This window comes from Vigna unguiculata, chromosome 9 (assembly GCF_037176805.1).
Source record: "Vigna unguiculata cultivar grain cowpea cultivar isolate G323 ecotype 2 chromosome 9, ASM3717680v1, whole genome shotgun sequence".
Taxonomy (NCBI): Eukaryota; Viridiplantae; Streptophyta; class Magnoliopsida; order Fabales; family Fabaceae; genus Vigna; species Vigna unguiculata.
In genome coordinates, this window is record NC_140800.1 from 38388375 (window position 1) to 38415837 (window position 27463).

Sequence of the window (27463 nt, forward strand, 5' to 3'; positions counted from 1 at the left end):
GCGCGGGCAAAGAAAGAAGCTTAGCGTAGCCTCGCAGCGAGTAACCGCCATCACCACGCAACGGAGCGTTGCAAAAAAAGTGACCCTTTGCTTTGGTTTAGTTTTACCAGCGAGCCACGTCATAGTTTCGCTGTTATAAATCGTTGCAGCTTCTCCTGCACCGCGTCGCACCCGATCACTCCCCCCACTTTCTCACAGACCCAACCCAACCCAACTCGCCCTGGATCACCGAGCATCTCACGGATCGGATCTGAGCAATCAACTATAAAGCATCACTCAGCAACGCTTCCGATCACGACGCTCTCAACCACCAAACCAAACCCTTCGTCACTCTCTTTTCTTCCTCTAGGGTTCTTCACTTGTCGCTTCCTTTTCTCTCTGATTCTTCTTCTTCTTCTTCTTGTCGTCTTCTCTTTGATGGAATCTCGCGACAGAACCGCTTACGTGTTTCTGCTCGCGGAATTCTTAGAGTTCGATTGAAATTGACTCGTTTTCCTCGAACCACTCGTTTCTCCCTTCTTAAATGGCGGCTTCTCCGGTCAATTTCCTCTTCGGATTCTTGCTACTCTCGATTACATTGTGGCTCGTCTTCATGTAAGTTCTTCAGTTATTTTTGTACTTTTTTTTTCTCTGCAGTCGGTAACTTGAGTTTCGTAAGTCGCTTACTGATATATTGTTAGTTGGAATAGAGAGAAGTGTGTTTTGAACTACTTGTCTGATGACACTTGAAATGGTTGCTGATGATTTAGTAGGCCTGTTTGCCTGTTGAAAGTGTTGTTGAACTATTGTTAGGAGTGTTTACTGAAGACAGTTGGTGTAGTAAGAGGCAACGCAACTGGTTAGGTGTGTAGTCAAAATGGGAGAGTGCTCTAGTACTAGTGCCGCATCATTCTTTTTCGATGGTTATGAAGGAGTTAAGTGGTCTTGTAAGCAGTATTTTGGAGAAATGTAGTGGACCTAGTGTTTTCTATGTCTAAGGGGAGGAAGTTACTACTGCCTTTGGAACTGTTGAACAATTACATGGACACGGTGAAAGTGGAATATTTAATCTGACATTGAAATTTTGAGATTTTTGTTATCAATATTTCTCATTGGGTTCATTGAAGTGCAAGGCGTTGGACTAAAAGACGATTACTTTTGGAAACTAGGATGCTTGGGAAATAATGGAAAATCTACTCAGTTTATCTTTAGAGTATCAAGAAACGACTCTTCTGGTCCTTTAATTGATCTGGATCTCTCACCTGATTGCATGTTTACACCACTGTTTGGAACCTATATAGTAAAATTGTTGTTCTAAATGTAGCCTTGTCTTCAAAGGTCAAAGTTCCCTCCAAAGTAAAAATTTAATTTGCACTTGTAGTTTTGAATCGACTTCAAAAAACCTCGGAAGCTGGTTTGCTGGACAGACTTTGCATCCCATTTGAATGGTCAACACCACGAATAGAGATGATTAGCATTAAAAAATGGTTACCTACTAATCTTAGAATTATAAAAAACATATAGCTCAGACATTAGGAGAAAGTGCTTTTAATGAGCTGTGAAATCACTCTTAATAGCTTAGCAAGTTTGGACAACTTAATGAAAAAGGGGAAATGCGGTGCTCAAGGTTTTTACTTTTGTGGAATTTGGAGAGAATTATGTCTTTAACATAACTTTGTAAGCGGATAGGATGTTTCTGTAGCTCGATGGATCACACAACGTCTTCGTCTTTGTTGAAGACCAAAGTTTTAGCGATATTATTTACCATGAGATCTCTCCTGACCAATTCCTCCAATGTCCTTCTTGATCACTCTCTTCTCTTAACCAGATTAAAAATCATTTAATTTACTCTTCTCATTGGTGTACTTTCTGGGGGCCTTCTTTGTACATGTCTGAACCACCTTAATTGGTTTTCTATCATCTTTTGCTCAAACAGCATACTGATTTCTTCTTGTATACAATCATGTTTTATCATGTCTATTTTTGTATGACCACACATCCATTTTTACATCTTTATTTTGCCACTTTGACCTTTTTTTCTTGTTGTTCCTTCAAAACCCAGCATTCACTACCAATGAGTACAACCAGACAAATGACACAGCGGTAAAACTTGCTGTTAAGTTTGATAGGTATTTTTCACAAATAACTTCCAATGGCTTTCTTCATTTTAGCCACCCCTTATAATCCCATTTTTGACATTCTCATTAATTTCCCTCATCAATTTGTAGTGTTGTGCCCTTATCTTTTAACTTAGAAACCTGTGGTATAACATCTCCTCCCCCATTTTAACTTCCACATCAGATTTTTCTTGTCTCTTGCTTTAAACTACATTGCGTATATTTTCCTTATTCTCAAGAATAAACCCGTTATTTCCGAAGTGTATTTCAAAAGTCCAAAGTCTATTTTCAAAGTTAAGTGCTTGATTCCTCAACCAAAATTATATCATTCACAAAAAAGCAATCAATTATACGTAAAATTGAAGTTAAAGAACCAAAAGCCTTAGTTTTAATTATGCTTTCATTGTGTAGTTTATGTTTTAAAAAACATCTTATTCTTGATAACTTTAGAAATAAATAATGATGCTTTATTTGAATGTAAATGTGTCTATTGCCATTAGTTTTGATCTAAAATATTATTGTTCCTCTTTGTCAGTCGTACACATAGTTTAGATAAATTATGAGTTAACTGAATAGGAGTGGCGGTAGGCTCTCATATTGTTATTTGATGAGGATCTAGAGCAATTGAAATTTGATTACATGTTTCTAATTTTTGGTGTGTGGTGGTGTTGACAATCCTGCTGTCGAGGGAAGACAACTCAATAGGGGTGATGATCCTTGTGGAGATGCCATGGAGGAATACACAAACTTTTATGATCAAATTATGTAACATTGATGTTTTTTGGCCAAGTTGCCGTAAATTTTCTGTTTTATCCCTAGTGCAATTGACAAGTACATAGTATTTTGTGTTTTAAGATTGAGTATTATGTTCCGATACTTTTGTTTTTTGTTCTGCAAAAAATTCTTTGGAGACTTTGAACCACCATGTTCATTAATTTTTATTACAGATTCGCTTCTGGGCTGGTGGCTTGGATTTTAAGCCGGATTTTGGGAGCATCTGTTGGATTTCGTGTTGGTGGTTGGAAATGTTTAAGGGACGTGGTAGTGAAGTTTAAAAAGGTTTGTCTTTGCCTATACTCACATGCCTTATTTCGATTTTGGAAATTTGAAGGGCATTGAGGGACTGGGGTGAATATTAGACTACAGACTAGAGAGTAGAGAGACTAAAATGTACTTTGTGCTTGGAATTTGTTGTAATAAATGATGTAAATATTGAATAGTTAAATTGTTACATCCCGTACCTTTTGAGTAAGTTTCCTCTTCAACAATTTTTCCCTAAGTTTTTTCTTAGCTTCTGAATCTGCTATCAATTTTCTTCAGCTGATTGCCATACTCTGTATTTATTCCATTAAGAGTTTTGATGATTATTTCTGTTATCAGACCCCTATCTATGGTGATATAATCTATTGATTTATAATATGCACAGGGTGCTGTTGAATCTGTTTCTGTTGGTGAAATTAAACTCAGCTTACGCCAGTCCCTGGTTAAACTTGGTGTGGGTTTCATGTCTCGGGATCCCAAGCTACAAGTGTTAATATGTGACCTAGAAGTTGTTTTGAGGCCTCCAGATAAAACCCCAGGGAAGAAGAAAACTAGGAAATCCCGTGCTTCAGGCAGGGGGAAGTGGATGATTGTGGGCAATATTGCAAGATATTTGTCAGTTTGTGTGACTGATCTGGTTCTGAAGGTGTTCATCTCCATAAAGTTGTATTGTTCTGCTTGTATGGTCAAACACATACTGACTTTTAATTTCATAACCTTTGGAGTGCATGCAAAGCACATAATACATTTAAAAATAGACCATCAAATGTAATGATTATTATATTATTATTATTATATTTATAAATAAAATAAGTTTCACACTGTCTACTTTTAAGTTTAAACTTGATTCTTTTATTGTTTCCATTTGAATCTTATTATAACTTTTTTGTTCACTGGGAATCTCTATTGAACATTGCAGACTCCAAAGTCTACGGTTGAGATCAAGGAATTGAATCTAGATATATCTAAAGATGGTGGATCCAAGTCAAATTTATTAGTTAGACTGCATATATTTCCTATTTTTGTTCACATTGGTGAGCCACGGGTCAGCTGTGACCTAATATCTAATTTAAGTGGTGAAGGATGTAGTTCTTCTGGCCAGGCATCCATTACTGCTATAGAAAGGTCTTCAGCTCCTTTTTTCTGCGAAATGTTCTCTGTCTCGTGTGAATTTGATCATGATAGGTATATCTTTTCTCTATGTTCATTTTTTTTTAAATTAATGTTGCACTTGTCTGGATGCTGGTTGGGTAAGATGTAGGTGTTTGTTAGATGATCTGTAAGCTGTCTGGCATGTAATCCGTACAGTTGGAACACAATGGGTCTTTTCAAGCCATAAGCGAGCTTTTAATATACAATGGTAGAACACTCAGTTATGATCTAAAATAACAGAACTAGACATTTAGGAAGTGTTTCGGCCCTTATTTTAAAATATATTTGAAAATTAAAGCTCTAAACAAGAATTTTTAAAGTGAAGTAGAAGCTGGGCATGGGGAGGCTACCAACCTAGTGCTTCTGAAAATGCAAGATATCCAAAATAACATGCCTATCTGATTGTGCAAGGTTAGGCACCAAGACCCAGCTGAAAAGCAAGTCAACCATGTGATGGAAAGGAGGTGAAAGCCCTCAGGAACTAAAGTGATATCATAGTAATAATGACCAGATGCCTATGCAACAAACATAAGGTGGGTGAAGGGAGGACATGGTGGTGGGGGTGGGTGGCAGTGAGGTGAGGCAAGGGGTTGTTTTTGGAATCATCCTTGGGGAGAGCTGCAGAAAGAAATGCAGCAAGTTGCTGATGTTAGTGTTGGTCTCGTATAACCGCATTTCATTGCTCACTGTATAACCATTCCCCAAAGAGTAATGAGAAGCTTTGTAGCTTTATTCTAAAAGTCCTTTTATCTCATTTTTTTTAAACTGTTTTCACCTTTTCTTCTCTATAAATTAAGCTGCCTAAGCTTTTAGGGATTTCCAGAAAAAGTTGTGGCCCAATTTCTCCTTTTAAGGAGAACAGAAGCCCAGAAAAAGATGGGCCAAATACAACCTTAATTTGACAAATATAGCAGGGTAGAAATCATATTTCAAAATGTCAAATCATCTGTCAAGTTTTTTTTGGTTTGTTTCAAAGGTTTGGTGGCGTGCCATGTGTATAAATTTCTCTAATATTGATTTTATCAAATGGAACTTCCTTCTTTATATATATATATATATATATATATATATATATATATATATATATATATATATATGTTTGTCTCTGTTCATCTATTGTTTTGCTCTGTTGAGGGAACTCTTAAACTAACGCTTGGTTTGCTGTGTCAATTTATTCACTAAACTTGTTTTTGTATCTTGTACTGTTGTTGCAGGCTAAGATTAACTTGGATTCTGTCCTTATTTTATTTTATTTTTATTTGTTGTTTCTGTGGTCATACAAATTCTACAATTAGTTTTGTCTTTTTTTTTGGCCACAGGGAAGTGGGTATAGTTATTAAGAGTATGGACATTTCTAGTGGAGAGGTCAATGTAAATTTGAATGAGGAGTTGCTTTTGAAGAGAAAGAGTTCATCAGAGTTTTCTTTGGGGCCTGGCAGCAAAGTAGGGCATCATGCTGATTCTGTGGGTGCAAAAGGGCCATCAAAGAAGATGCAAACACTTGTCGCTTTCTCCAAGTACAGCTCTATGTTTCCTGAAAAGGTTGTGAATTTAACCTACTTCCTGTCTGTTTCTAACCCTCACTTTTATTTTATTGACGGAGCAATAGAAGGCAAATGCAAGGGATAAGTAATCGGCACAAACAATCATTTTAAAAACTGCAAAGCATATAAAAAACACTGGGAGTACACCAATACAATAACCAGTTTAAAAAATTCTCTTCATTTTCATTCATTTCATTTTCTAAGAGAAACCATTTGTTTTGGCTGGATATCAAAAGTTTGCATATTACTATCTTTAGGACATGTATCACTTGGTGAATATTACTTGAATCTATTTCTTGCATCTCTTTCTTTTTGTTGGAGATCTCACATCTACCAGTAATGTATGGCCTAATTAAAGTATCTAATGTAAGTTGATTTTGTATGGTTAAGTAAGGTCCAAACCCAAATTTTAATATGGTATCGGAGACCTTCTTAGTGATACTCACGCTTTTACCAGATGATAAACAAACTAGTCACAAAATCTGTACACATATGACATAGTTTTTGACATGAGGGGTGTGTATTTGAGATTTCACATCAACTATAAACATGACCAAATTAAAGTATGTAAGTTTGCAATCCTTGTCTTATAGCTAGTTTGTAAGGTTGAGTTAGATCTAAATTTTAATATGTTCAAATTTGTCTTTCAGTTTCTCTTGATGTTCCCTATAAACAAACAATCTCTTAGTTGATGTTCCCTTGACAGTATTTTAATATTTTGCTATTAACTGAAAAATATTTGCAGAACCTCTTTTCTCTTTGAGAACAAGTTGGGGCCAGAATAAATAAAAATAATGTAGTTCTGATCTGATAATATTGAAACAATTGGCTGCCTTTATCAAATCTGTAGGTTTATCCTATAGGCTTTCCAATCTTATTCTTGATTTATTTTGGGAGCATATTCATCTACAATATTTTGCCTAGACAGTCTGGCGTCTAGACATTTTGTTTTTCTCTAATATGGTCCACTGACATACAATCCTGGAAGCTAGTGTAGCACTTTTAGGTCTAGTATCTGCTCTCTTTTTGATAAATAATGAGCAATACAACAGATAAAGTTTTGTACTTTTGTCTTTCTGTTCTCTAAATGTTTCCTTCTCTTGTGAACTAAAATGATGTGTTGGTGGCAACTTTATTTTGTATGAACTTTTAGTGCATCGATTTTGCTTAGTTCAATGTAGTTGAATTTCCCCACCCCCATCAAACTATGATTGTGTAATGGTTTCCTATCTATCCTAGTTATTTCTGTTACGAGTTAGTGTCTTGCTAATTTTGAATGTTGTATATTTTTCTTGTGTCGTGTAGAATATTGATCTACCTAATCAGAAAGATTTATTATATCATCAGTTTATCTTTTTAGTTGATTGTGTGGTGTAATGATGCGTCTTTGTGCCACTTTCCCCAACTTTATGTTCTTAATGTGGTGCTTTGGTTATGGGTTTCCTTGTTGTGGATAGCTCTAGTTTTTCAAGCAACTTTCATTTTTTTTCAGAAATATGAAGGGTAGAGAAACTGCGTAAGTTATGATCTTGTTGCTTCAAAGTCTTGATTCTGTTACTGTTTATGGCTTGCTGGACCCTAGAATTTGGCTTTTGGGCAAAATGTGGTTCCTTCACTTGTAAGTCTCTCTGCGTATGTGTTCCAGTGTTTGTGTTCTTGGTGAATTTTGGCTTCCTTTGAGTACATTTTATTCAGAAATCTGGGTCTCATTGAAATTGAAAGTGTTTATACACATATAATGTTTAAATTGATGATCAACTTTGGTTATATTTGTTGGTTTGATCTGTTAAAAGTAGTTATGAAAATGGTTTTAAAGTTTTTTAATTGTTTTAATGTCAACTGTGTAAGTAAATTTTTATTGATAGGTCAGCTTCAATCTTCCAAAGCTGGATGTGAGTTTTGTGCATCGTGAACATAATCTTTTCCTTGAAAACAACATCATGGGCATCCAATTGAAAAGCACCAAATTACGATCCACAGAGGATCTTGGGGAAAGTACACGCCTTGATTTCCAACTGGAGTTTAGTGAAATACATGTATGGAGTTTGTTGATTTTGGCAGATCTTGTGATATGGTTCTTATTTTTCACTGTTTTGTTTCTTGCTGACAAGTTTTGTTTTTGTTTAATTATAAAGCTTCTGAGAGAAGCAGGTTCTTCCATCCTGGAGATATTGAAGGTGGATTTGGCCTCTTTTGTATATATCCCAGTACAGGTAAGTGGTTTGCAGTCCATTACTGTAGCTTTTGCATCTTTGTGAAACTGTACTCCTTTTGGTTTGCTCCACTGGGCAAAATATACTCAAATTGAAGAATGAAAAAATAAAATTGTAAACTTACACATGCTTACACACACACGCACATGTATATATGTGTGTGTGCACGCCTGTTGCAAAGCTAACTGGCCCCTGGGAAGTCTTGTCATTTTTACTTCAAGAGCTCTCATGATGCAACAATCGGTTTTATGTGTGAGATTATTGTGCAAACAAAATACATTTTGTTATACAAAAATTTGCTTATGTATAAGTGGCCAGATGTAAATGTCTGGTAATAAGATGGAAAAAATGTTGATATATACTTGGACTCTTAGAAATTTGCCTATATGCATTGCAGAAACTGTTAACTTCTTTTTTCTATATGAAAGGCAAGTATCACTATACTTGAGATATATGAATTATGATTTCAGAATGACATACTGTGTTGTACTTGTACTAATAATTAGGTTAAGTACTGGTGTCATTAGTTGGTGCATAAATCCACAAACAATTGTCCCTAACATTGTTCTAGAAGAACTTGAAAAATAAATATATAAATCTATCCTGTTTAGAAGTGAAAACAAGAATGGAAATAAATCTTTCAAGAAAATAGGTAAGTGTTTTTCTCAGGGTAGATTAAGCTGTAACTTTATATGTGCTAATTGGTTGTCACATGCTCCACTCAATCCCTCCCCACCTTCCCCCGACCACCCCCACCCCTTTGTTTTTAACCTCAGATTTGTTTATCCTTTTGTTTTTATTTGTTCATGGAGTTTGAATATTTCTTTCTTTATTTGCTGCGGTAACTTATTGCTATTATTATTGGGGATGCTTCCTCTGCATCAGCCAATATCACCTGTTAGAGCTGAAACTGATATCAAGTTAGGAGGTACTCAGTGCAACATCATAATGAGCAGGTTAAAGCCTTGGTTGTTTCTCCACTCGTCTAAGAAGAAAAGGATGGTACTTCGAGAAGAAGCATCTGTTGATGCAAAGCCTCAATCAACTGATGGCAAGACAATCATGTGGACATGCAATGTCTCAGCTCCTGAGATGACAATAGTGCTTTTCAATATGGCTGGTTCTCCTGTTTATCATGTAAGTAGCATGATTATATCTACTTCTCATTATTCTAAAAAAATATCAATTGTTAAAATGTTGAAGCATTTCTAGAAATTGTTTCATGTAGATGTAGTTGTTAGATGTAAAGAGTCAAAGTGTCTGGTAGCACAATGCTAACCAGGCTGAGGTCAGGTATAGTTATGAAGCCTTGCTTTCACTATTTGTTGTGACTGTTTTTGTTGAATGGTGTCTAGGTTATGATTTATACTGTTATGGAAGAGAAAACAAAGACATTAGACTGAAACCGTGTGTTTGAACACACAATGGTTTGTTTTTGTAGGCTTATTTTCAATTATACATAAATGGAGATATTATATGTACTCTATATCACATGGCTATATAGTTAGAATGGATAAAGAATATATTATTTTGATTTTCAGCATGCACATTGGAAATATATTGGGTTGGTTTTCTTTTTTGCAATTTATATTCCTTTCTACTAAGTCTATTGATTTTTTTTTTTCGGAAGTTATTATGCTTATGCCCTCCAAGTTTACTCATACAAGTTGTATAATTAAGTTAACGTTTGTTTTAATGCTTCCAAATTTAGGGTTGCTCTCAATCATCGCATTTGTTCGCAAACAACATTTCAAATATGGGGACTACAGTACACACTGAACTTGGAGAGTTAAATCTTCACCTAGCTGATGAATATCAAGAATGCTTGAAAGAAAGTGTTTTTGGTGTGGAATCAAATTGTGGCTCCGTTATGCACATTGCGAAGGTTAATTTGGATTGGGGGAAAAAGGATGTGGAATCATCTGAAGGAGATGGTCCTAAGTGTAGACTAGGTTTGTTAGTTGATGTGACTGGTATGACACTATGTCTAACTTTCAAGCGTATAGAATCACTTGTGTCAACAGCCGTATCTTTTCAAGCTCTTTTGAAAAGCTTATCTGCTTCAAAGAAAAAGTTGACTCATAGTCAAGGTCGTTTAACAAAATCTTCTGGTAAAGGAACTCAGTTTTTGAAATTCAATCTTGAGAGGTGTTCAGTACATGTATGGGGTGAGACAGGTTTGGAAACTACATTTGTTCCAGATCCCAAGCGAGTTAATTATGGCTCACAAGGGGGTAGAGTTTTGATAAATGTGTCAGCAGATGGTACCCCACGCAATGCAAATATATTCTCCACTATTTCTAATGAAAACCAGAAGCTGAAGTACTCTGTCTCTCTTGAAATATTTCGATTTAGTTTGTGTGTGAACAAAGAGAAACAGTCCACACAGATGGAACTTGAGAGAGCCAAATCTGCCTATCAGGAATACAGGGAGGAAAATAGGGAAGTAACAAATGTGGCGTTGTTTGATATGCAAAATGCTAAATTTGTACAGCGTTCAGGTGGTCTCAAAGACATTGCTGTCTGTTCTCTTTTTAGTGCTACCGATATCACTGTAAGGTGGGAGCCTGATGTACATCTATCACTAATTGAACTTGTTTTTCAGCTGAAGCTACTTGTACACAATAGTAAGCTTCAGGAGCATGGCAATGAACACATGGAAGATTTGTCTCATGTTCAAGATGCTAATTGGAAAAAAGAATCTGCCATTGGATCAGGGTACCTTGAAAAGCAGAAAAAGAAAGAATCTATTTTTGCTGTCGATGTAGAAACATTAAGTATTTCGGCTGGGCTAGGAGATGGAGTTGAGGCCATGGTTCAGGTGCAATCAATTTTCTCTGAGAATGCTCGTATAGGAGTACTCCTTGAAGGACTTATGCTTAGTTTGAATGGAGCTAGAGTCTTCAAGAGTAGTAGAATGCAAATTTCCCGGATTCCTAGTGTTTCTGCAAATGCATCTGATGTAAAAGGACATGTGACAACATGGGATTTTGTAGTCCAAGGTCTTGATTTTCACATTATCATGCCATACAGATTGCAATTGCGTGCCATTGATGATGTCATCGAAGATATGTTGCGAGGTTTGAAGCTCATAATTGCTGCCAAGAAAAAAATGATTTTTCCCGTAAAGAAAGAGATCTCTAAAGTTAAGAAACCTAGCTCCGTACAATTTGGATGCATAAAATTTTGCATACGTAAGCTAACTGCTGATATTGAAGAGGAACCAATCCAGGGATGGTTTGATGAGCACTATCAGCTTCTGAAGAAGGAGGCTGCTGAGTTAGCCATTCGGTTGAACTTTCTAGATGAATTTATATCGAAGGCAAAACAAGGTTCCAAATCAACTGACACCGTTAGTTCTTCTCAAGAAAGAAAAGTTTCTTTTAATAATGTGGAGGCTAATGTAAAAGATTCTTCTACTATTGAATCCATGAGGGAAGAAATTTATAAACGATCATTTCGATCATATTACCAGGCGTGCCAGAATCTTGTGTTGTCGGAAGGGTCTGGTGCTTGTGTGGATGATTTTCAATCTGGTTTCAGACCTAGTACATCAAGGACATCTCTTCTTTCAATATCTGCCTCAGATTTAGATGTAAGCTTGAAAAAAATTGATGGTGGAGAGGTTGGTATAATTGAGGTTCTGAAGAAGCTTGATCCTGTCTGTCTTGAGAAAGATATACCATTTTCCCGACTTTATGGGACAAATATTCTCTTAAATACAGGTTCTCTTGTAGTTAAGCTTCGGAATTACACATTTCCTCTTTTCTCTGGAAGTTCCGGTAAATGTGAAGGCCATCTTGTATTGGCTCAGCAGGTAAGTTTAAGAAATCTCATTGTCTACCATCCTTCTAAATACACAATTTTTTTTTTCATGTTTATGTTGATTGCATGTTCTGATTATTCTTTCGTTAATAAGGTCCTGTTATTGTACAGAAGGGGCGTATAAATAGTTGATACAGACCCACTCCTTAAAAGTTTAGAAAAAATAAACAAGGAAGGAAAAAACACACTGATGTATTTATTATACTGTAAATTGAAAACGTGAAATAGAAGGATAACAAATCCCACCCAGAACTACGCTCCTCTCTAGAGCAACACCAATGGTTCCTCTCCTCTCTCAGCCAGAAAACACCTCTGTCCCCACACTTTGCAAAACTGAATATCAAATAGAATCTTCCTTATTCCCCTCCTGATTTCTCTCTCCTCTATCTACCTGCCACCTCAACCCTTGGATCCTTCTTTCTCACATATACTTCTCCCCACTGTGCCTTGGTACCATCGTGGGCTTGAGGTTGAGGGAGCCCACTCATTCTTTGGGCCTTATCAATAGTTCAGTGAATGTGGGATACATGTTTTCTGTTACTCAAGCATGGCAGAACATTTTGTTTCCTGTACCTTAATAGGACCTTATTATAGTTGTTTTTTTCAAACCTGTGGGCATACATGTATTATTTGGTTATTCTTTGCTTACATGTATTTCAATAATAGTTTTTAAGGGTTCTGTTAATTTATTTTTGCTGTTACTCAAACTAAATTCTTTTACCCTTCTTTGGGGGATCATTCTCATGCTATAATAAACATGATAGTATTTCCATTTCGTTTTCATTTATTTATTCATTTGTTTCAACTAGGCAACTAGCTTTCAGCCTCAAATATATCAAGATGTCTATGTTGGGAGATGGAGAAAAGTTCGTATGCTACGATCAGCTAGTGGTACTACTCCACCATTGAAGACATACTCTGATTTGCCCATACATTTCCAGAAAGGTGAGGTATCATTTGGGGTGGGTTATGAACCAGCTTTTGCTGATGTTAGTTATGCTTTCACCGTAGCACTTCGGAGGGCTAATCTAAGTTTAATGAATCCTGGTCCACTTATCCTGCCACCAAAAAAGGAGCGAAGTTTGCCATGGTGGGATGACATGAGAAATTACATCCATGGAAGAATATCCTTAATGTTTTCTGAATCAAAATGGAATGTTTTAGCAAGTACAGATCCTTATGAAAAGGTTGACAAACTTCAAATTGTGACCAACTCTATGGAGATGCACCAGTCTGATGGTCGTGTTTTTGTTTCTGCCAAAGATTTTAAGATTTTGTTGAGTAGTTTGGAGAGTTTGGCGAACAAACGAGGCATTAAAATTCCAGCAGGTGTCTCAGGTGCATTTCTGGAAGCGCCTGTCTTTACTCTTGAAGTTACAATGGACTGGGATTGTGAATCCGGAGATCCCATGAATCATTATTTATTTGCACTTCCAGCTGAGGGCAAACCTCGTGATAAAGTATTTGATCCCTTCAGATCCACTTCACTTTCCCTTCGATGGAACTTCTCTCTTAGACCCTTTCCTCCTCCATCACAAAAGGAATCCTCATCTTCCATTACTAGGGATATTGAGGGTGATGCTACTGCATTTGATAATTTTCAAACGTCCCAGAATGTTTCACCTCTGTCCCCAACATTTAACTTTGGAGCTCATGATCTAGCATGGATTCTAAAGTTCTGGAGTTTGAACTACATTCCTCCACATAAGCTGCGCAGCTTTTCTCGGTGGCCTCGTTTTGGTATTCCAAGAATTGCCAGATCTGGCAATCTTTCATTAGATAAAGTGATGACTGAATTTATGCTCCGTCTAGATGCCACACCAGCCTGTATAAAGAACATGCCTCTAGATGATGATGATCCGGCGAGAGGACTGACTTTTGCAATGACGAAACTGAAATATGAACTGTGTTACAGTAGGGGCAAGCAAAAGTATACTTTTGAAAGCAAGCGTGATATTCTTGATCTTGTTTACCAAGGTCTTGATCTTCATATGCTAAAGGCTTTCATAAACAAAGAAGAATGTGCCAGTGTTGCCAAAGTAGTTAACATGATACTGAAAAGTTCTCAATCTGCATCCATTGACAAAGTTCCCAGTGAAAAGGGTTACATGACAGAAAAAAATCGTGATGATGGATTTCTTTTATCCTCTGATTACTTCACCATCAGAAGACAATCTCCGAAGGCTGATCCTGCTAGGTTATTAGCATGGCAAGAAGCAGGAAGAAGAAGTGTCGAGATGACGCATATACGGTCTGGGTATGAAAATGGGAGTGAAACAGATGATCATATGCGATCGGACCTAAGTGATGATGATGGTAACAATGTAGTAGTAGCTGATGATTGTCAGAGTGTGTTTGTGTATGGTCTGAAGCTTTTGTGGACTATTGGAAACAGAGATGCTGTTTGGGCTTGGGTTGGTGGTCTGTCCAAAGCCTTTGAACCAGCCAAGCCTTCTCCTTCCCAGCAGTATGCACAGAGAAAATTACTTGAGGAAAACAAACAGCGTTGTGGTTCTGATTTCCATCAGGACGATGTTTCTAAGGGCCTTCCAACTGGTAAAATTTCCAAGTCTTTTTTGCAGAATGTGAGTACTCCTGGATCACTCACATCTTCACCAAATTCAGTTAAAGTGGACAACTTGCCATCTGGTATGCCCATTTTCTTTTTGAGAATTTTTGTTAACTGCCGTCAACTTGGACATTCAAAATAGATCAGAGGCTAGATAAACATACATGATAAAATATATAGTTAAAAACGGCTTCTGCTACAACAGACAACATTGTTTCTTGCATGATTATTGTTGAACACTAAGTACTTTTTTACGGAGTTTAATTATTTTACTCATTTTGTTGTGTTGGCAGTCAAAAAAGAGAACTCGGATGATTTAGATGGGACTAGACATTTCATGGTGAATGTTATTGAGCCACAGTTTAATCTTCACTCAGAGGATGCAAATGTGAGTATAAAACAACAGATTTTTCTCTTTTGGTTTTCTGTTGTTTCACGTTCAGTTTTTTTTTTTTTATTAAATTCCTTTTTTTGGTCCCTTTTCATTTTATGTTCTTGTAAGTCAATATAAACAAGTTTTAGAGGAAAATGATAAACAGTATGAGGTAAGGAAGAAGGAAATATATGAGCTTTGCCAATACAACATGCCTTACAAAATGAAGGTGCTTCCTTATTAAAAGGTGAAGATTACATTACTGAAAAACGAGTTTAATGACATTGGCATTAGGATACCCTAGCCTAGCCTAGTTGCAGAATTAATGGAAATGGAAAATTTGGCATGTGACTTGGAGCTGGAAGGAGAAGTTTTAATCCAAAGACTAGGAAAAGCATATAGTGACCATCAGGCCCAACACGTCCTTGAACCAACGTGATACTTAACAAAACAGATTAGCATGGGATTCAAAGTAAACTGAATTGTCCTTAGCAAATTTGACCGATATGATTTTTAGTGATAGTAGGATCATGAAGTAAATGATGAAGTACTGAAGAAATGTTAGGATTATCACCAGGAGCAGAAAAATAGGATGATCTGGAGGATTGACTTGGCAAACCTTGATCATTACCAATGTAAATTTGTTCAAGACCTTCATAAGGAACATTTTGATGAATATCTTGACTATATCTAGTAACATGGATGGACGCACCAAAATCAGGGAACTAATTGGAATTGGAATTCTGAACGTTGGGAGTAGGTAGCAAATTTGCTCTGGTGTTGGTTAGCATAGTAGTAGGTGGATGCTCTAATTTTTGTGAAGGAAGACAATAGTTAGCTGGCTGGAGGGTATAGAGGAGCTGGAGCCAAGTGTTGGTGTTGAGGGAAGAGATGAAAATTTCCCTGAAAATGCTGATATGAATTTCCTTGAGAATTCAAGTAAAAATTGTCTTGAGTGGGAGGCTGATAATTATAATCATACCAATGATAGCACAGGAAAGTGGCCTCCTCAGCTACGATCATGAACTCTAACTGGAGCTGTGACCACCACAAAATGAAGAGGAACCACAAAAACTAGTGACATGAGCCCCTGCATCTTGATATTGCACATTTTGAGTCATTGCGGCAGCAGTTTCTTTATCATGATGAGAAACTGAGTTCAACATTGGTGCTTGAGTCAGATTAAATGAAGCAGAAACAAAAAGAACTTTCTTGTGATACTTGTTTGAGATATGGTTTGGCTTAATTGTTTGTCTTTTCTATATTTCTTTGCATTTTTATGATGGAGAATATTTCTTATTTGTCTTTGCTACATTTTTATAATAAAAAAGGATATTTATCAATAAGGTGTATGTCAGTATTTTGGGGTACAATGTTCACTGTAGTCTTTTTAGTAGGTGACTTCCTACACTGACTGAATTTCAGTTTTTAGGATGTTCTGCACGACAGTCATCTTCCTCAACACTCTTCTCAATCTTGACTGTAGATTTTATTCTTCTCTTATTCTCATGAAGAATGGAATCTTTTACCCTTTCTTCATTTTCTCTGAATATGCCAAATCTATTACTAACCGAGAGTTAGTGACATTACAACTAAACTCCAATAGATTGTTACTTGTTTTATGTCATTGGTACTTCTTTATTTTGATTCCTTTTTATACTTTTACTGATACTGTGGACATCACTCATTCTTTTTAAAATATCAATTTTTTTTGTCAAGCAGGGTAGATTTTTGCTCGCTGCCGTAAGGGGCCAAGTTTTAGCTCGGTCATTTCATTCAGTCTTTCATGTTGGTTATGAGATAATTGAGCAAGCACTTGTATCTAAAGATGTTCCTATTAACGAGTACCAACCTGAAATGACATGGAAAAGAATGGAATTCTCTGTCATGTTGGAGCACGTGCAGGCTCATGTTGCACCAACAGATGTTGATCCAGGTGCTGGATTGCAGTGGCTTCCCAAAATTCTTAGAAGCTCTCCAAAGGTAATGCGTACGGGGGCTCTTCTTGAAAGAGTTTTTATGCCTTGTAGTATGTATTTTCGGTATACAAGGCACAAAGGGGGAACTCCAGAATTGAAGGTGAGTTGTTCTAGACTTCATTTCTGTAAACATGTACATGTGTAACGTTTTCCCCTTAATAAATATACACTTTTTAAACTACTGCAGGTGAAGCCTTTGAAGGAGCTCACATTTAATTCTCATGATATAGAGGCAACAATGACATCACGCCAGTTTCAAGTCATGCTGGATGTATTGACCAATCTTCTATTTGCTCGCCTGCCAAAGTATGGACAAATTTACTGTGCTTGCACTCATTCTGTTACATTTTTGTCAATTTACCTACTTCAAACACTCATTCATTTTGTGATTCATTCCTTATTGATGTACTATTTATCTCACTTTGTTTAATATCTATTGTTGCATTGATTAGACATGGTTAGATGTTTATAGATGCCACCATGGTTATCTTTTTAAATTCACTCTTCATTAAGATGTTTAAATCAATCTTCTTCTTTTAATTCATAGGTACGATTTCAATTTAGGTATTATAGTTAGTTGACTTATGTGATATTTATTCAAGATGTCATCTCCTTTTTCATGTTAAGAACTTCAACAAAGTCCTCGATGTTGTGATTGATGAACTGTTTAAACTAAATCAGTGTACTATACAATGCAGGCCTCGAAAAAGTAGCTTATCCTTTCCTGCCGAAGATTATGAGGATGTTGAAGAGGAAGCAGATGAGGTGGTTCCTGACGGTGTTGAAGAGGTGGAACTTGCAAAAATAAACCTTGAAAAAACAGAGAGGGAACAAAGGTTGCTTCTTGATGATATTCGAAAATTGTCTCTTTGGGGTGATCCTTATGGGGAACCACATCAAGAAAAGGAAAGCGAGTTATGGATGATATCTGGTGGAAGATCTTTGCTGGTACGAAATGAATGTTTTTAACAATCTCCTAATTGATGTGACTAGATAATTCTATTTATATCATATAATCTTGTTCCTGAATATTCTAATTTTTAGCTGTTAATAAATTAAATATTGTTGGGAGGAGAGCTAGTTGACGTTCTTTCCATATATATATATATATATATATATATATATGTTTGTATGTATGCATGTATGTATATATGTGTGTATATATACATGTGTATGACAATAAGAGGAACAAATCTTCAGTAGATGTGACATGAAAGATAACTCGTAAATTTTTTTAAGTTGCATACTTTTTGAAGGTGACTATGCTTTTCTAGTCTAGTTTGTTCATGTATGGCTATATAGTCTGGGTTTTCCCATCAATGTTGATGTTTCTACTCATTGGGGCTTTGCTTCCAATCCCCGTCTGAAGGAGTGGAAATATTGGTATTGAAAGAAGAACAGAGAAATTGTATTGCATTCTGAAAAGGAATTCACAGATATAATGGAGGATGAGTTCAGCTATTTTGTAGCTGCGTTGTTAGAGAAACTGAAACCTAACTATCTGTAGCTAACTGAGTTAGTCACAATAGTATTCCAACTTTCAAATACATGATTACACAATTCACACGAGTAAAAACTATAACAGAACGATTGATGTTTCGTTTTTTATTGACATATGTGGAATGCTAGGTTTTCACAGGTAAATTCATTCTACTATTATTTGTGATATAGTTTTGACATGTATAGATTATTACTTTATATGCATATTTCAGTATATGACTAACCACAGATGTGTGTACCTAATCAACAATAGTCAACACTGGCAGGTCCAGGGACTGAAGAGAGAACTTGTAATTGCTCAAAAATCTAGAAAGGCAGCATCCGCCTCATTAAGGATGGCTTTTCAAAAAGCTGCCCAACTACGACTAACAGAGAAGGAGAAGAATAAAAGTCCTTCCTATGCTATGCGCATATCTTTGCAAATTAATAAAGTTGTTTGGAGCATGCTTGTTGATGGTAAATCCTTTGCTGAGGCTGAGATTAATGACATGGTAACAGTTATTTTCTGAACCCTGTGCTCTCTTCTCTATATGTTTCCTTGCAAAATTTAGTGAATCCACGCTAAATTTGCTTATCACAAGTACCCAATGCTTTCTCAATATCACTTCTTCTATGTATCATGTTTTTCTAAGTTAATATTTATATCAATTAAATACATTCTAAATCTAAAATTTATTGCTTTGGCATGTGTTTGATTTAGGTAATTTTAGAGAAATAATTACGTTTTGTCAGCTTCCTGAGAGAGCTTTTATAAAAGGTGTTTGTTTCTAGTGAAAAGATTTTCTGAACACTGGACTGAGACAAAATTTTCCCTAGACTACATAATGTAGAAGGCATTCGTACATGATTAACGCTTTCCTTATACCTTTGTAAGCCATTGAATGTTTTATCCATAATTGCTATCTTGGACAATGGAAAAAACACATAAGTCTTTTTTAGTTTAGTTGTTGTTTCTTGTCCTTGCTCCTTTGCTTGAGAATGGTGGGTTGATGCTAGCAATTTTGTTTTGTATCTATTTTTGTTCAGTTCTTTTTGGTCACTATTTGCTTGATTAAACTGATTATGTTTCATGTTGCCACATACTTAGATATATGACTTTGACCGGGATTACAAGGATGTCGGCATTGCTCGGTTTACAACAAAATATTTTGTTGTCAGAAATTGCCTGCCTAATGTCAAGTCTGATATGCTTTTGTCAGCATGGAATCCTCCATCTGAATGGGGAAAGTATGTAATTTTCACTGGAGTTTCTCTTAATTCCTTGGTGCTTGTTGATATTGTGCTATTTGTTGCCATGTTGTTCTAACTTTTTTTAATTTTATATAATATGTCAACCAATATAGTAATATATTGTAAAAAATTAAGTCAGGTAGATTTTTAAATTTTCTTGAGGTTCATAGTATAAGTTCAATATATTCATTATAAATAATGAAACTGAAAGTGGTTTAAACTGGTTTTCTACATCAGTTCTTACTCAATTTGGGCTGGTTCTCACGGATTATTTGCTCCACCAATTATCTGGAAGTCTGAACCAGTGATCTTACAAATTCTAATGCAATGTCCGGTGTTAATAGCCGTTAAGAAATGAATTTTAAGCCTAAGTTAATCTCACAAAACCACTTGTAAGGTCAGGTTTGCACTCACTTATATACTATGCAATCGTTTTATCTATAGCCAATGAGATTTCTAACACATTCCCTTACGTCGAGGTATATACATCTCATGCGTGAGACTAGACATTAACTAATAGCTATCGTTCATTTTATTAGAGTTTTAGGTATGAGAGAAAATAGAAAAAAGATTAATAGAAGAAAATTGGTTATTATTGCACTGAATGAGAAAGAAGATACAAGCTGAACATATATAGGCTCAAGAAGAGGTTACAATAGTAACAAACTAAGCATAGCAGAAAAACAGATAACTAACTAATATCCAGTTGAATAACTGAATGTTTACATTTATTCTCTAATATCACCCTCAAACTGAAGGGGAAGGATTCTTACTGGAAAAATCCTACACATCAAGTTTGTGCCTAAGAAGTTCAAAACGGTTAGAAGAACAAGGCTTGGTTAGAATATCTGCCCATTTATCCAAGCTAGGAATATGATAAACTTCAAGTTGTTTGGATAACACTTGATCACGAACACAAAAAACATCAATCTCCATGTACTTCGTTTTAGATTGAAAAACAGGGTTGTTTACTATAACAACAACACTTTGATTGCCGCTGACCATGACAGGAGTGGATGAAGAAATATACAATTCTTTCAAAAGAGCTTGAATCCAGATGATATCTGCTAAAGATTGCGCTAAGCTGCGATATTCAGCTTTGGTGCTTGATCTGGTAATGACATGCTGCTTGTAGGACCACCAAGAAATGAGATTAGGTCTCAAAAATATTGCAGATCTAGTAGTAGACTTTCTATCAGCATCACACAGGACTGTGATAGAAAAGGGTTGAGTTACATAGGCTGATTGCATGTGAAGACCACGGGAAAGAGTCCCTTAAGGTATCTTAGGATTCTTTTAACTGTTGTGCAATGAGTGTCCAAAGGATATCATATGAATTGACTGACTTTGGGGACAACATAATTGATATTAGGTCTTGTAAGAGTAGCATATTGCAAAGCTCCAACTACTGATGTATACAGAGTAGGATCAGAAAATAAATCTGATCTTGTTGTAGAGAGTTTGCAGGATAAGACTATAGGAGATGATATAGGTTGAGCTTCAGTTATCTTTGTTTTATGCAAAAGGTATCTATTATATTTACTTTTGAGTCATCACAAGAGTCTTGTCAGAAAGATAGCTGATTCAAGAAATTAAATTGCAATGTTGCGGTGGGCAATCTATTGATTAAGTAGAAAACAATTTTAAAGTCAAAGTCCCAAAATTTTAGAGGAATAGAGGCATGATGTAGTAATGTTAATACTAATGCAGCAGTTAGTAATGTTAATATTGGAGGTGTTTCAAATTTACTTTTAATGTCAGAAATTACTGGAGCACGCTACTGTGCGAGACCTTTAGGAGTAGTTCAACGTATTTATCAACAGAACTTCCAATGGCAGCAAGTTCATCAGCAATGGATTTATTTTTTCCCAACAACTTACTCATAGTTTTGTGGTCAAGAGAAATGGCATGTAGGTTGTGTGAATGCCTTGATTTGGGTGAAGAAGTGGTCATAAATTTGTCCCCACACCTTATACAAGTGGACAGATGCGGGAACACGAGACAAGATTGACTTTGAAAGCGTAGATTGAAGCGAAGTAATCAAGATTTGATCTTGGACTTCCCATTCTTCATAAGTTGGGTTTATTTCTCCAAAAGCATGGTCGTCATTTGGAATGAAGTCAGGAGGAATCACTGGGTTTACAACTAATCAATGAAAGTCTATTCGACTTTATGACAGTTTCAACTTCTTGTTTTCACTAAAAATAATTGAAATCGTCAAGTTTTTCAGCTATAGAATTGTGAAAATGGGAGACAGAAGGGAAGGAGTTTGAATTGGCCATTGCAGAACAATTCCTAGCTCACATCACTATATCGGAGTTTTAGGTATGAGAAAACAGAGAAAATATTAACAGAAAAACAACGGATTATTGTTGCACTGAATGAGAAAAAAGATACAAGCTGAGCATATATAGGCTCAAGAAGAGAGTGACAAACTAATCATAGCAGAAAAACTGATAACTAACTGACATCCAGTAGAATAACTAAATCTTTACATTTATATCTCTAATATGTTTGAATAACTGAGATAGGTCATGTTTCTATTTTTATTGAGATTCTGATTCAACTCCGTTCTTGTCTCTCTCTTTCTTCACCGATTCGTTGTGCTTGTGGTCATGATATAGTTTTATATGTCTGCAAATACAACAGGTCAGGAGTGTTCCTCTTCATTTGGCTAGGGTGGATCTGCCTAAAGTAGGGAAAAATGTCCTGTACTTTTGGACAATTTGTTTAGGTGCAGTTACTCTATTGCAGTTTTCAAAATGTTAGGTGCAGTATAGTGTTATATAATAAGATAAGTGATACCAATTCAGGATGGCTTTCAAAGTTGTGACTATCTAGTCCATTGAATATGAATACATGTGATAGTTATTTTGTGTTATTTAGTGATGTTTGGCGTGGGATTTCCTACCAGTCACGTAGAGCGTATACAAGAACTTTATTTTTGGATTCAATTACATTTGCTGTATGTTTGACTCTGAAGTTGTTCATTTTGGGTGTAGCTTTTTGATGTGTTTATGCTAAAAAAAAATTATATGTATTTTTAAAGGTTAGGAAAAGCATATTAGATCTTGCTGTATTTGTTGCAAGTACTGTATTGCATGACCATCTCCTTGAACTTCTTTTTCAGAAAAGTGATGCTACGTGTGGATGCACGGCAGGGAGCTCCAAAGGATGGAAATTCTCCCCTTGAACTTTTTGAGGTAATAATTTCTATATATTTTTGGCAACTGTAAACTCGGAAAACCAAGCAGAGAAATGAAAATCCATTCTTGTCCAAATTTGGCTTTTTTCTTCTTGCTATTTCTTTGGTGGTCTCATTGGTTAAAATTGAAGTCGTGTGTGTCATACATATCTCAAGTAGATCCGAAGATAATATAATACTTCCTAGTCAGTATCAGAATATTTTTACACTCTGGTGGGGCACTAATATGAGAAGGAATATTTAATATGTTGCACATAAGTGGCCTGGTTAGTTCATATCAATGAAGGTCTTTCTATAAACATGCCTGTGATGCACCTTTCTTTGAATAAACTATTGCAATGTGAACTTCATATTGAACAGAAATTGCAGTGAGAGTAATGTAAATATGAAGAACCCAGAAAATTTTAAATCTGCATTGTGTTTTAAGAATCTGAAACTAAACTTGCTATTACCGTTCAAAGGTTTGCTTGAAATGTCTGAATTGGTTCATCGTTTCTTACTTGAACTTACTTTTCAATATAGGTGGAGATTTATCCCCTTAAGATTCATTTAACAGAGACAATGTACAGAATGATGTGGGAATATTTCTTCCCAGAAGAAGAACAAGATTCACAACGTCGACAGGTTTGTTTAGGATAATATATCTCCGAAAACCAAGGCTAATTTAGCTGGAAAATTGTAATGTTAAAATAGTAGTTATTTTTACAGGAGGTTTGGAAGGTTTCAACCACTGCTGGTGCAAGGCGTGTAAAGAAAGGTTCACTTCTTGAAGCTTCTGCTTCAAGCAGTCATTCAATAAAAGAGTATGAGGCCCCATCCAAGTCTGGCATATCTGCAATGCTATTTCCCACAAGTCAACCTTCGGTCCATGTTGACTCGGCTCAAGTGAGTATTTGATTGATGGTCTATGACATGGTTCTCAGGTCAGATTATTAATAATATCTGCAGATGCTAACATTGGTCTCCATTGTGGAGAGCTAAGGAAGAAAATAGTTTATTCTTTTCCTGTGTGTTCCCAATTTATTTATTTTAGATGATATATTTTTCTCAAGGAATTTATGGAACCTGCTTGTAGGCATCAAAAACACAAAATGCCAAAGCAAACTCTGGTACTGTTACTGGTTCAAACCCCGAGTTGAGAAGGACATCATCTTTTGACAGAACTTGGGAAGAGACTGTGGCAGAATCTGTAGCTAACGAGCTTGTGTTACAAAGCTTCTCTTCCTCAAAAAATGGCCAATATAGTTCTGCCAAGCAACAAGATGAATCAGCTAAGAATAAATCAAAAGATTCCAAAGGTGTGAAAGGTGGCCGTTCATCTCATGAAGAGAAAAAGGTGGCCAAGTCTCATGAAGAGAAGAGATCTAGGCCACGAAAGATGATGGAGTTTCACAACATAAAAATTAGCCAGGTTGATCATTTTGGCCCACTTTGTTAAATTGTTGTCTATCATCACTTCTGGTGCTGAAATTCAAATTGAAGCTAAATGTCATGGATTATTTCTTGCAGGTTGAGTTATTGGTTACATATGAAGGGCAGCGATTTGTTGTAAATGATCTTAAATTACTGATGGATCAATTTCATAGAACTGAGTTTACTGGAACTTGGCGAAGACTCTTCTCACGAGTTAAGAAGCACATAATCTGGGGAGTCCTAAAGTCTGTAACTGGAATGCAGGTAATGAATGACTCAAATTCCTCTCTCCTTTCTTTTCGTTGATACTCATATACAACCCTGTTGTTTCGTTTTCACTCCCGTGTGCTGTTTTTACCAACCACTTCAAATTTATGTGGTCGCAGTAACTTGACAGAATGGAGTGAAATTGTTATTTTTCTGATTTCCGTTAAAATGGTCTTTTGCCACATTTTATTAATAACAAAGGCCTATTTTGGGAAAATTTAGCTGTTCGACTAAATCTTTTCAATGTGTTTCTTTTAAATGATTATGTAGGGTAGGAAATTTAAAGACAAAGGCCAGAGTCAGCATACTGGTGCTGGTGTTCCTGAAATTGATCTTAACTTTAGTGACAATGAAGGGCAGACAGGAAAATCTGATCAATATCCACCATCGTGGCCTAAGCGTCCAAGTGATGGTGCGGGTGATGGATTTGTAACATCCATTAGAGGATTGTTCAATACTCAACGCCGCAAGGCAAAGGCATTTGTGCTCAGAACTATGAGGGGAGAAGCAGAGAATGATTTTCAAGGTGATTGGAGCGAAAGTGATATGGATTTCTCCCCTTTTGCTCGGCAGCTCACGATCACGAGAGCCAAAGAACTTATTAGGAGGCACACTAAGAAGTTCCGTTCGAGAGGACAAAAAGGTTTGTTTGTCGCTTTTATGCTGTTAATTTATGGTTTGTAAGTACTTAATATTGATTTGTTTCATGGTTGTTTTTTGGATTTCGTTTAGAATAGTATATAATTTTGAAAGAAAGGAGAGAGGAAGTACTTGTATGGACAAAAACTTAATAAGAAATCCCCCTACAAAGTGAAAAAGAAAACAAACTAAAATGGCTCAAGGAAAGGATGCAATGAAGTGGTATGTCTACATATAAATAATGTAAATTCTCTGTACAAAACTATCATTAAAGCACCAAAGAAAAGCCATAAACACAACCCAATCCCAAAACTAGCATAATTGAAAAAGACATTTGAATGTACTAGCACTCTCCAAGTAAGTTTGCTTTACAATTTAAAGAATAGCCATGACCATAATTTTGTACTCTGGTCAAAACCATTTTTTAATTGATCTTTTGTTATTTGAAGTCAATCCATAAACAATACAAGGCTTACGCCCAAAACCCAGACAGATGACAGTCTTCCAAACTTTTTTTCACAAGCGAGGAGAAACTGCTCCACTGTGAACGAAAATACCATGTGTCATCAAGAATCCCTTCACATAATAACCATTTAAATTAGCTGACTTACAGTGTAAAATAGATGGGCTACTGTTGCTGAACTTGGCCTGCCCATAACAACTTGGAAGAAAGAAATCCGAGGTCTAAAATCCATCTGTAATAATTTTGTTAGTTATAGAGAGAGTACAGGTATCTGAACAGAATACTTGTTTTGTAGTGAGGTTTAATTTTTCCAAATGCAGTTTGTTGAGAGGGAACTGTGATGATTGGGAAATCGAGTGGGTTCTGAATAGGACTTATAAGTATGCTAAAAAATTGAAGGTCCTAATTCTCCTTTCAAAAAAACTTATGTGCACTGCATGGGAAGCTTGCTAAACCTGTGATGCCTCTCTGCTGTGTGCAAAGTTTAGAGACTCTTCTTTTTTATTCTTTCTCCTCTCTCTGGATCAATTCCTATCCTTTAGGTTGTTTGCTTCATTTACTTAAAAGCATAATGGGTACTTTCTAACTTCATTCGTTTCTCTATTACTGTGCTCATCATTGCTAACTAATGGTAGTCGCTCTAGTGATAACTTTCATATGAATAATCAGAATGAAAAATAATATGAATTACACTTGTATGTATTCTAAACTACCTTCCTCCCCTATTGGGTTGATATTTGTCTTGAACAAAACTATTCTTACTAAAGGAGTTAGAATGTAGTTATGAATGCGCAAGTATTTAGTGGAGCTACTGAAAATTAAGGGTAATAGTTGACAAAAATAATGAGTTTTTTTTTGGTTTTCTAAAATTACTAATATTTTGATAAAACTGAAATATTAGATAGATTGAAGGAATACTTTAGTTGATTGAATACCGTTACTTTCAAGATTATTCTGGCCATTGAAACCTATCATTTACAATAAACTCATTATCTTTCAAGACTTGGGATGAGTCTGGGTTTGAAAATTAGGTATTAAAAGCTGTGTTGTGTATTTGACTTCCTGCATTTTTTTATCTGCTTATCGACTGCATGTCACTTTGATTACTTGAGGAATGATGTTTGAATCACTTTCAGCCTCATCTTCACAACAAAGAGAATCACTACCATCGTCACCACGAGAGACAACTCCGTTTGACAGTGATTCTTCAAGTGGATCCTCACCCTACGAAGATTTTCATGAATAGAAATTGTCATCTAAAGAATTTCTTACTTGTCAGCTGAGCACGACGCTCAGTTCTTAAGTACCGAGTATACAAGAGCGTGAGAGAGGAATCTCTCTATTAAGAAGAACTTGGGTTGAAAGCTCTAGATCTTGTCCAGAGGGGCGATTGGAATGGAAAGTGAAGTTTGGACTCGATATACTACATGGTTGGTGTTGATTCCTGTTGTGTTTTTTCTGTGGAAACCCAAGTCATCGGTGAAAAAGAGCCTTGCTTTCATCCATGCGACATCAAACGCATATCTAACATTTCTATTCTTGTCCACAACTTCAGTCACCGGTGAGTTTCTTCATCTCTTGGGTCGTTTTCCGGTTGTATATTCCTGTAGCTTCTGTTCAATGTGCAATTTTTGGCTTCTTAATTTATTAGCAAATAGGAGCTTAGAGGTTGACATCATTATGTACATACATTTGATTATATTTTGAAAAATAGAATAAAAGCAATATCTTCCTTCACACACATTTAGAATTCAAAGGCTGTGTAGAAAGCACCGAGCAGCAGGATGATATCTAACTATTTCATCAAACCGATACAAAGAAGGCATTAACTTTCTGCACTCGTTAATGTTTTTGATCACGTTCTATTCAATTAGCAAATTGCGCTTCTCCGACAATCCAGATATGTTAATCTAAATAGAACCATCTAATAAAGTATAAAATTTTATTATAGACT

General features: G+C 36.0%; 1 protein-coding gene across 8 annotated transcripts; it reads left to right on the plus strand.

Annotated features, from left to right (window-relative positions):
* On the plus strand, positions 1 to 27246 carry SAB (HYPERSENSITIVE TO PI STARVATION 4). 8 transcript variants are annotated; one of them, XM_028048700.2, is made up of 23 exons: positions 1 to 594; positions 3044 to 3155; positions 3523 to 3783; positions 4057 to 4322; positions 5609 to 5831; positions 7699 to 7869; positions 7969 to 8046; positions 8932 to 9183; positions 9758 to 11863; positions 12681 to 14520; positions 14734 to 14828; positions 16536 to 16892; positions 16980 to 17098; positions 17491 to 17740; positions 18559 to 18783; positions 19380 to 19519; positions 22653 to 22725; positions 23250 to 23351; positions 23436 to 23612; positions 23803 to 24138; positions 24237 to 24404; positions 24678 to 25050; positions 26646 to 27246. In XM_028048700.2, the coding sequence occupies exons 1-23, from the start codon at positions 524 to 526 to the stop codon at positions 26753 to 26755; spliced, it is 7905 nt and encodes a 2634-aa protein (XP_027904501.1). In that variant the 5' UTR covers positions 1 to 523; the 3' UTR covers positions 26756 to 27246. The 8 variants fall into 8 exon arrangements, with proteins under 8 accessions (XP_027904501.1, XP_085522463.1, XP_085522461.1 ...); XM_085666335.1 differs by lacking the exon at positions 1 to 594 and adding an exon at positions 2042 to 2108; XM_028048702.2 differs by lacking the exons at positions 1 to 594; positions 3044 to 3155; positions 3523 to 3783 and having other exon boundaries at positions 4074 to 4322; positions 7704 to 7869.
* The last annotated feature ends 217 nt before the right edge of the window (positions 27247 to 27463 follow it).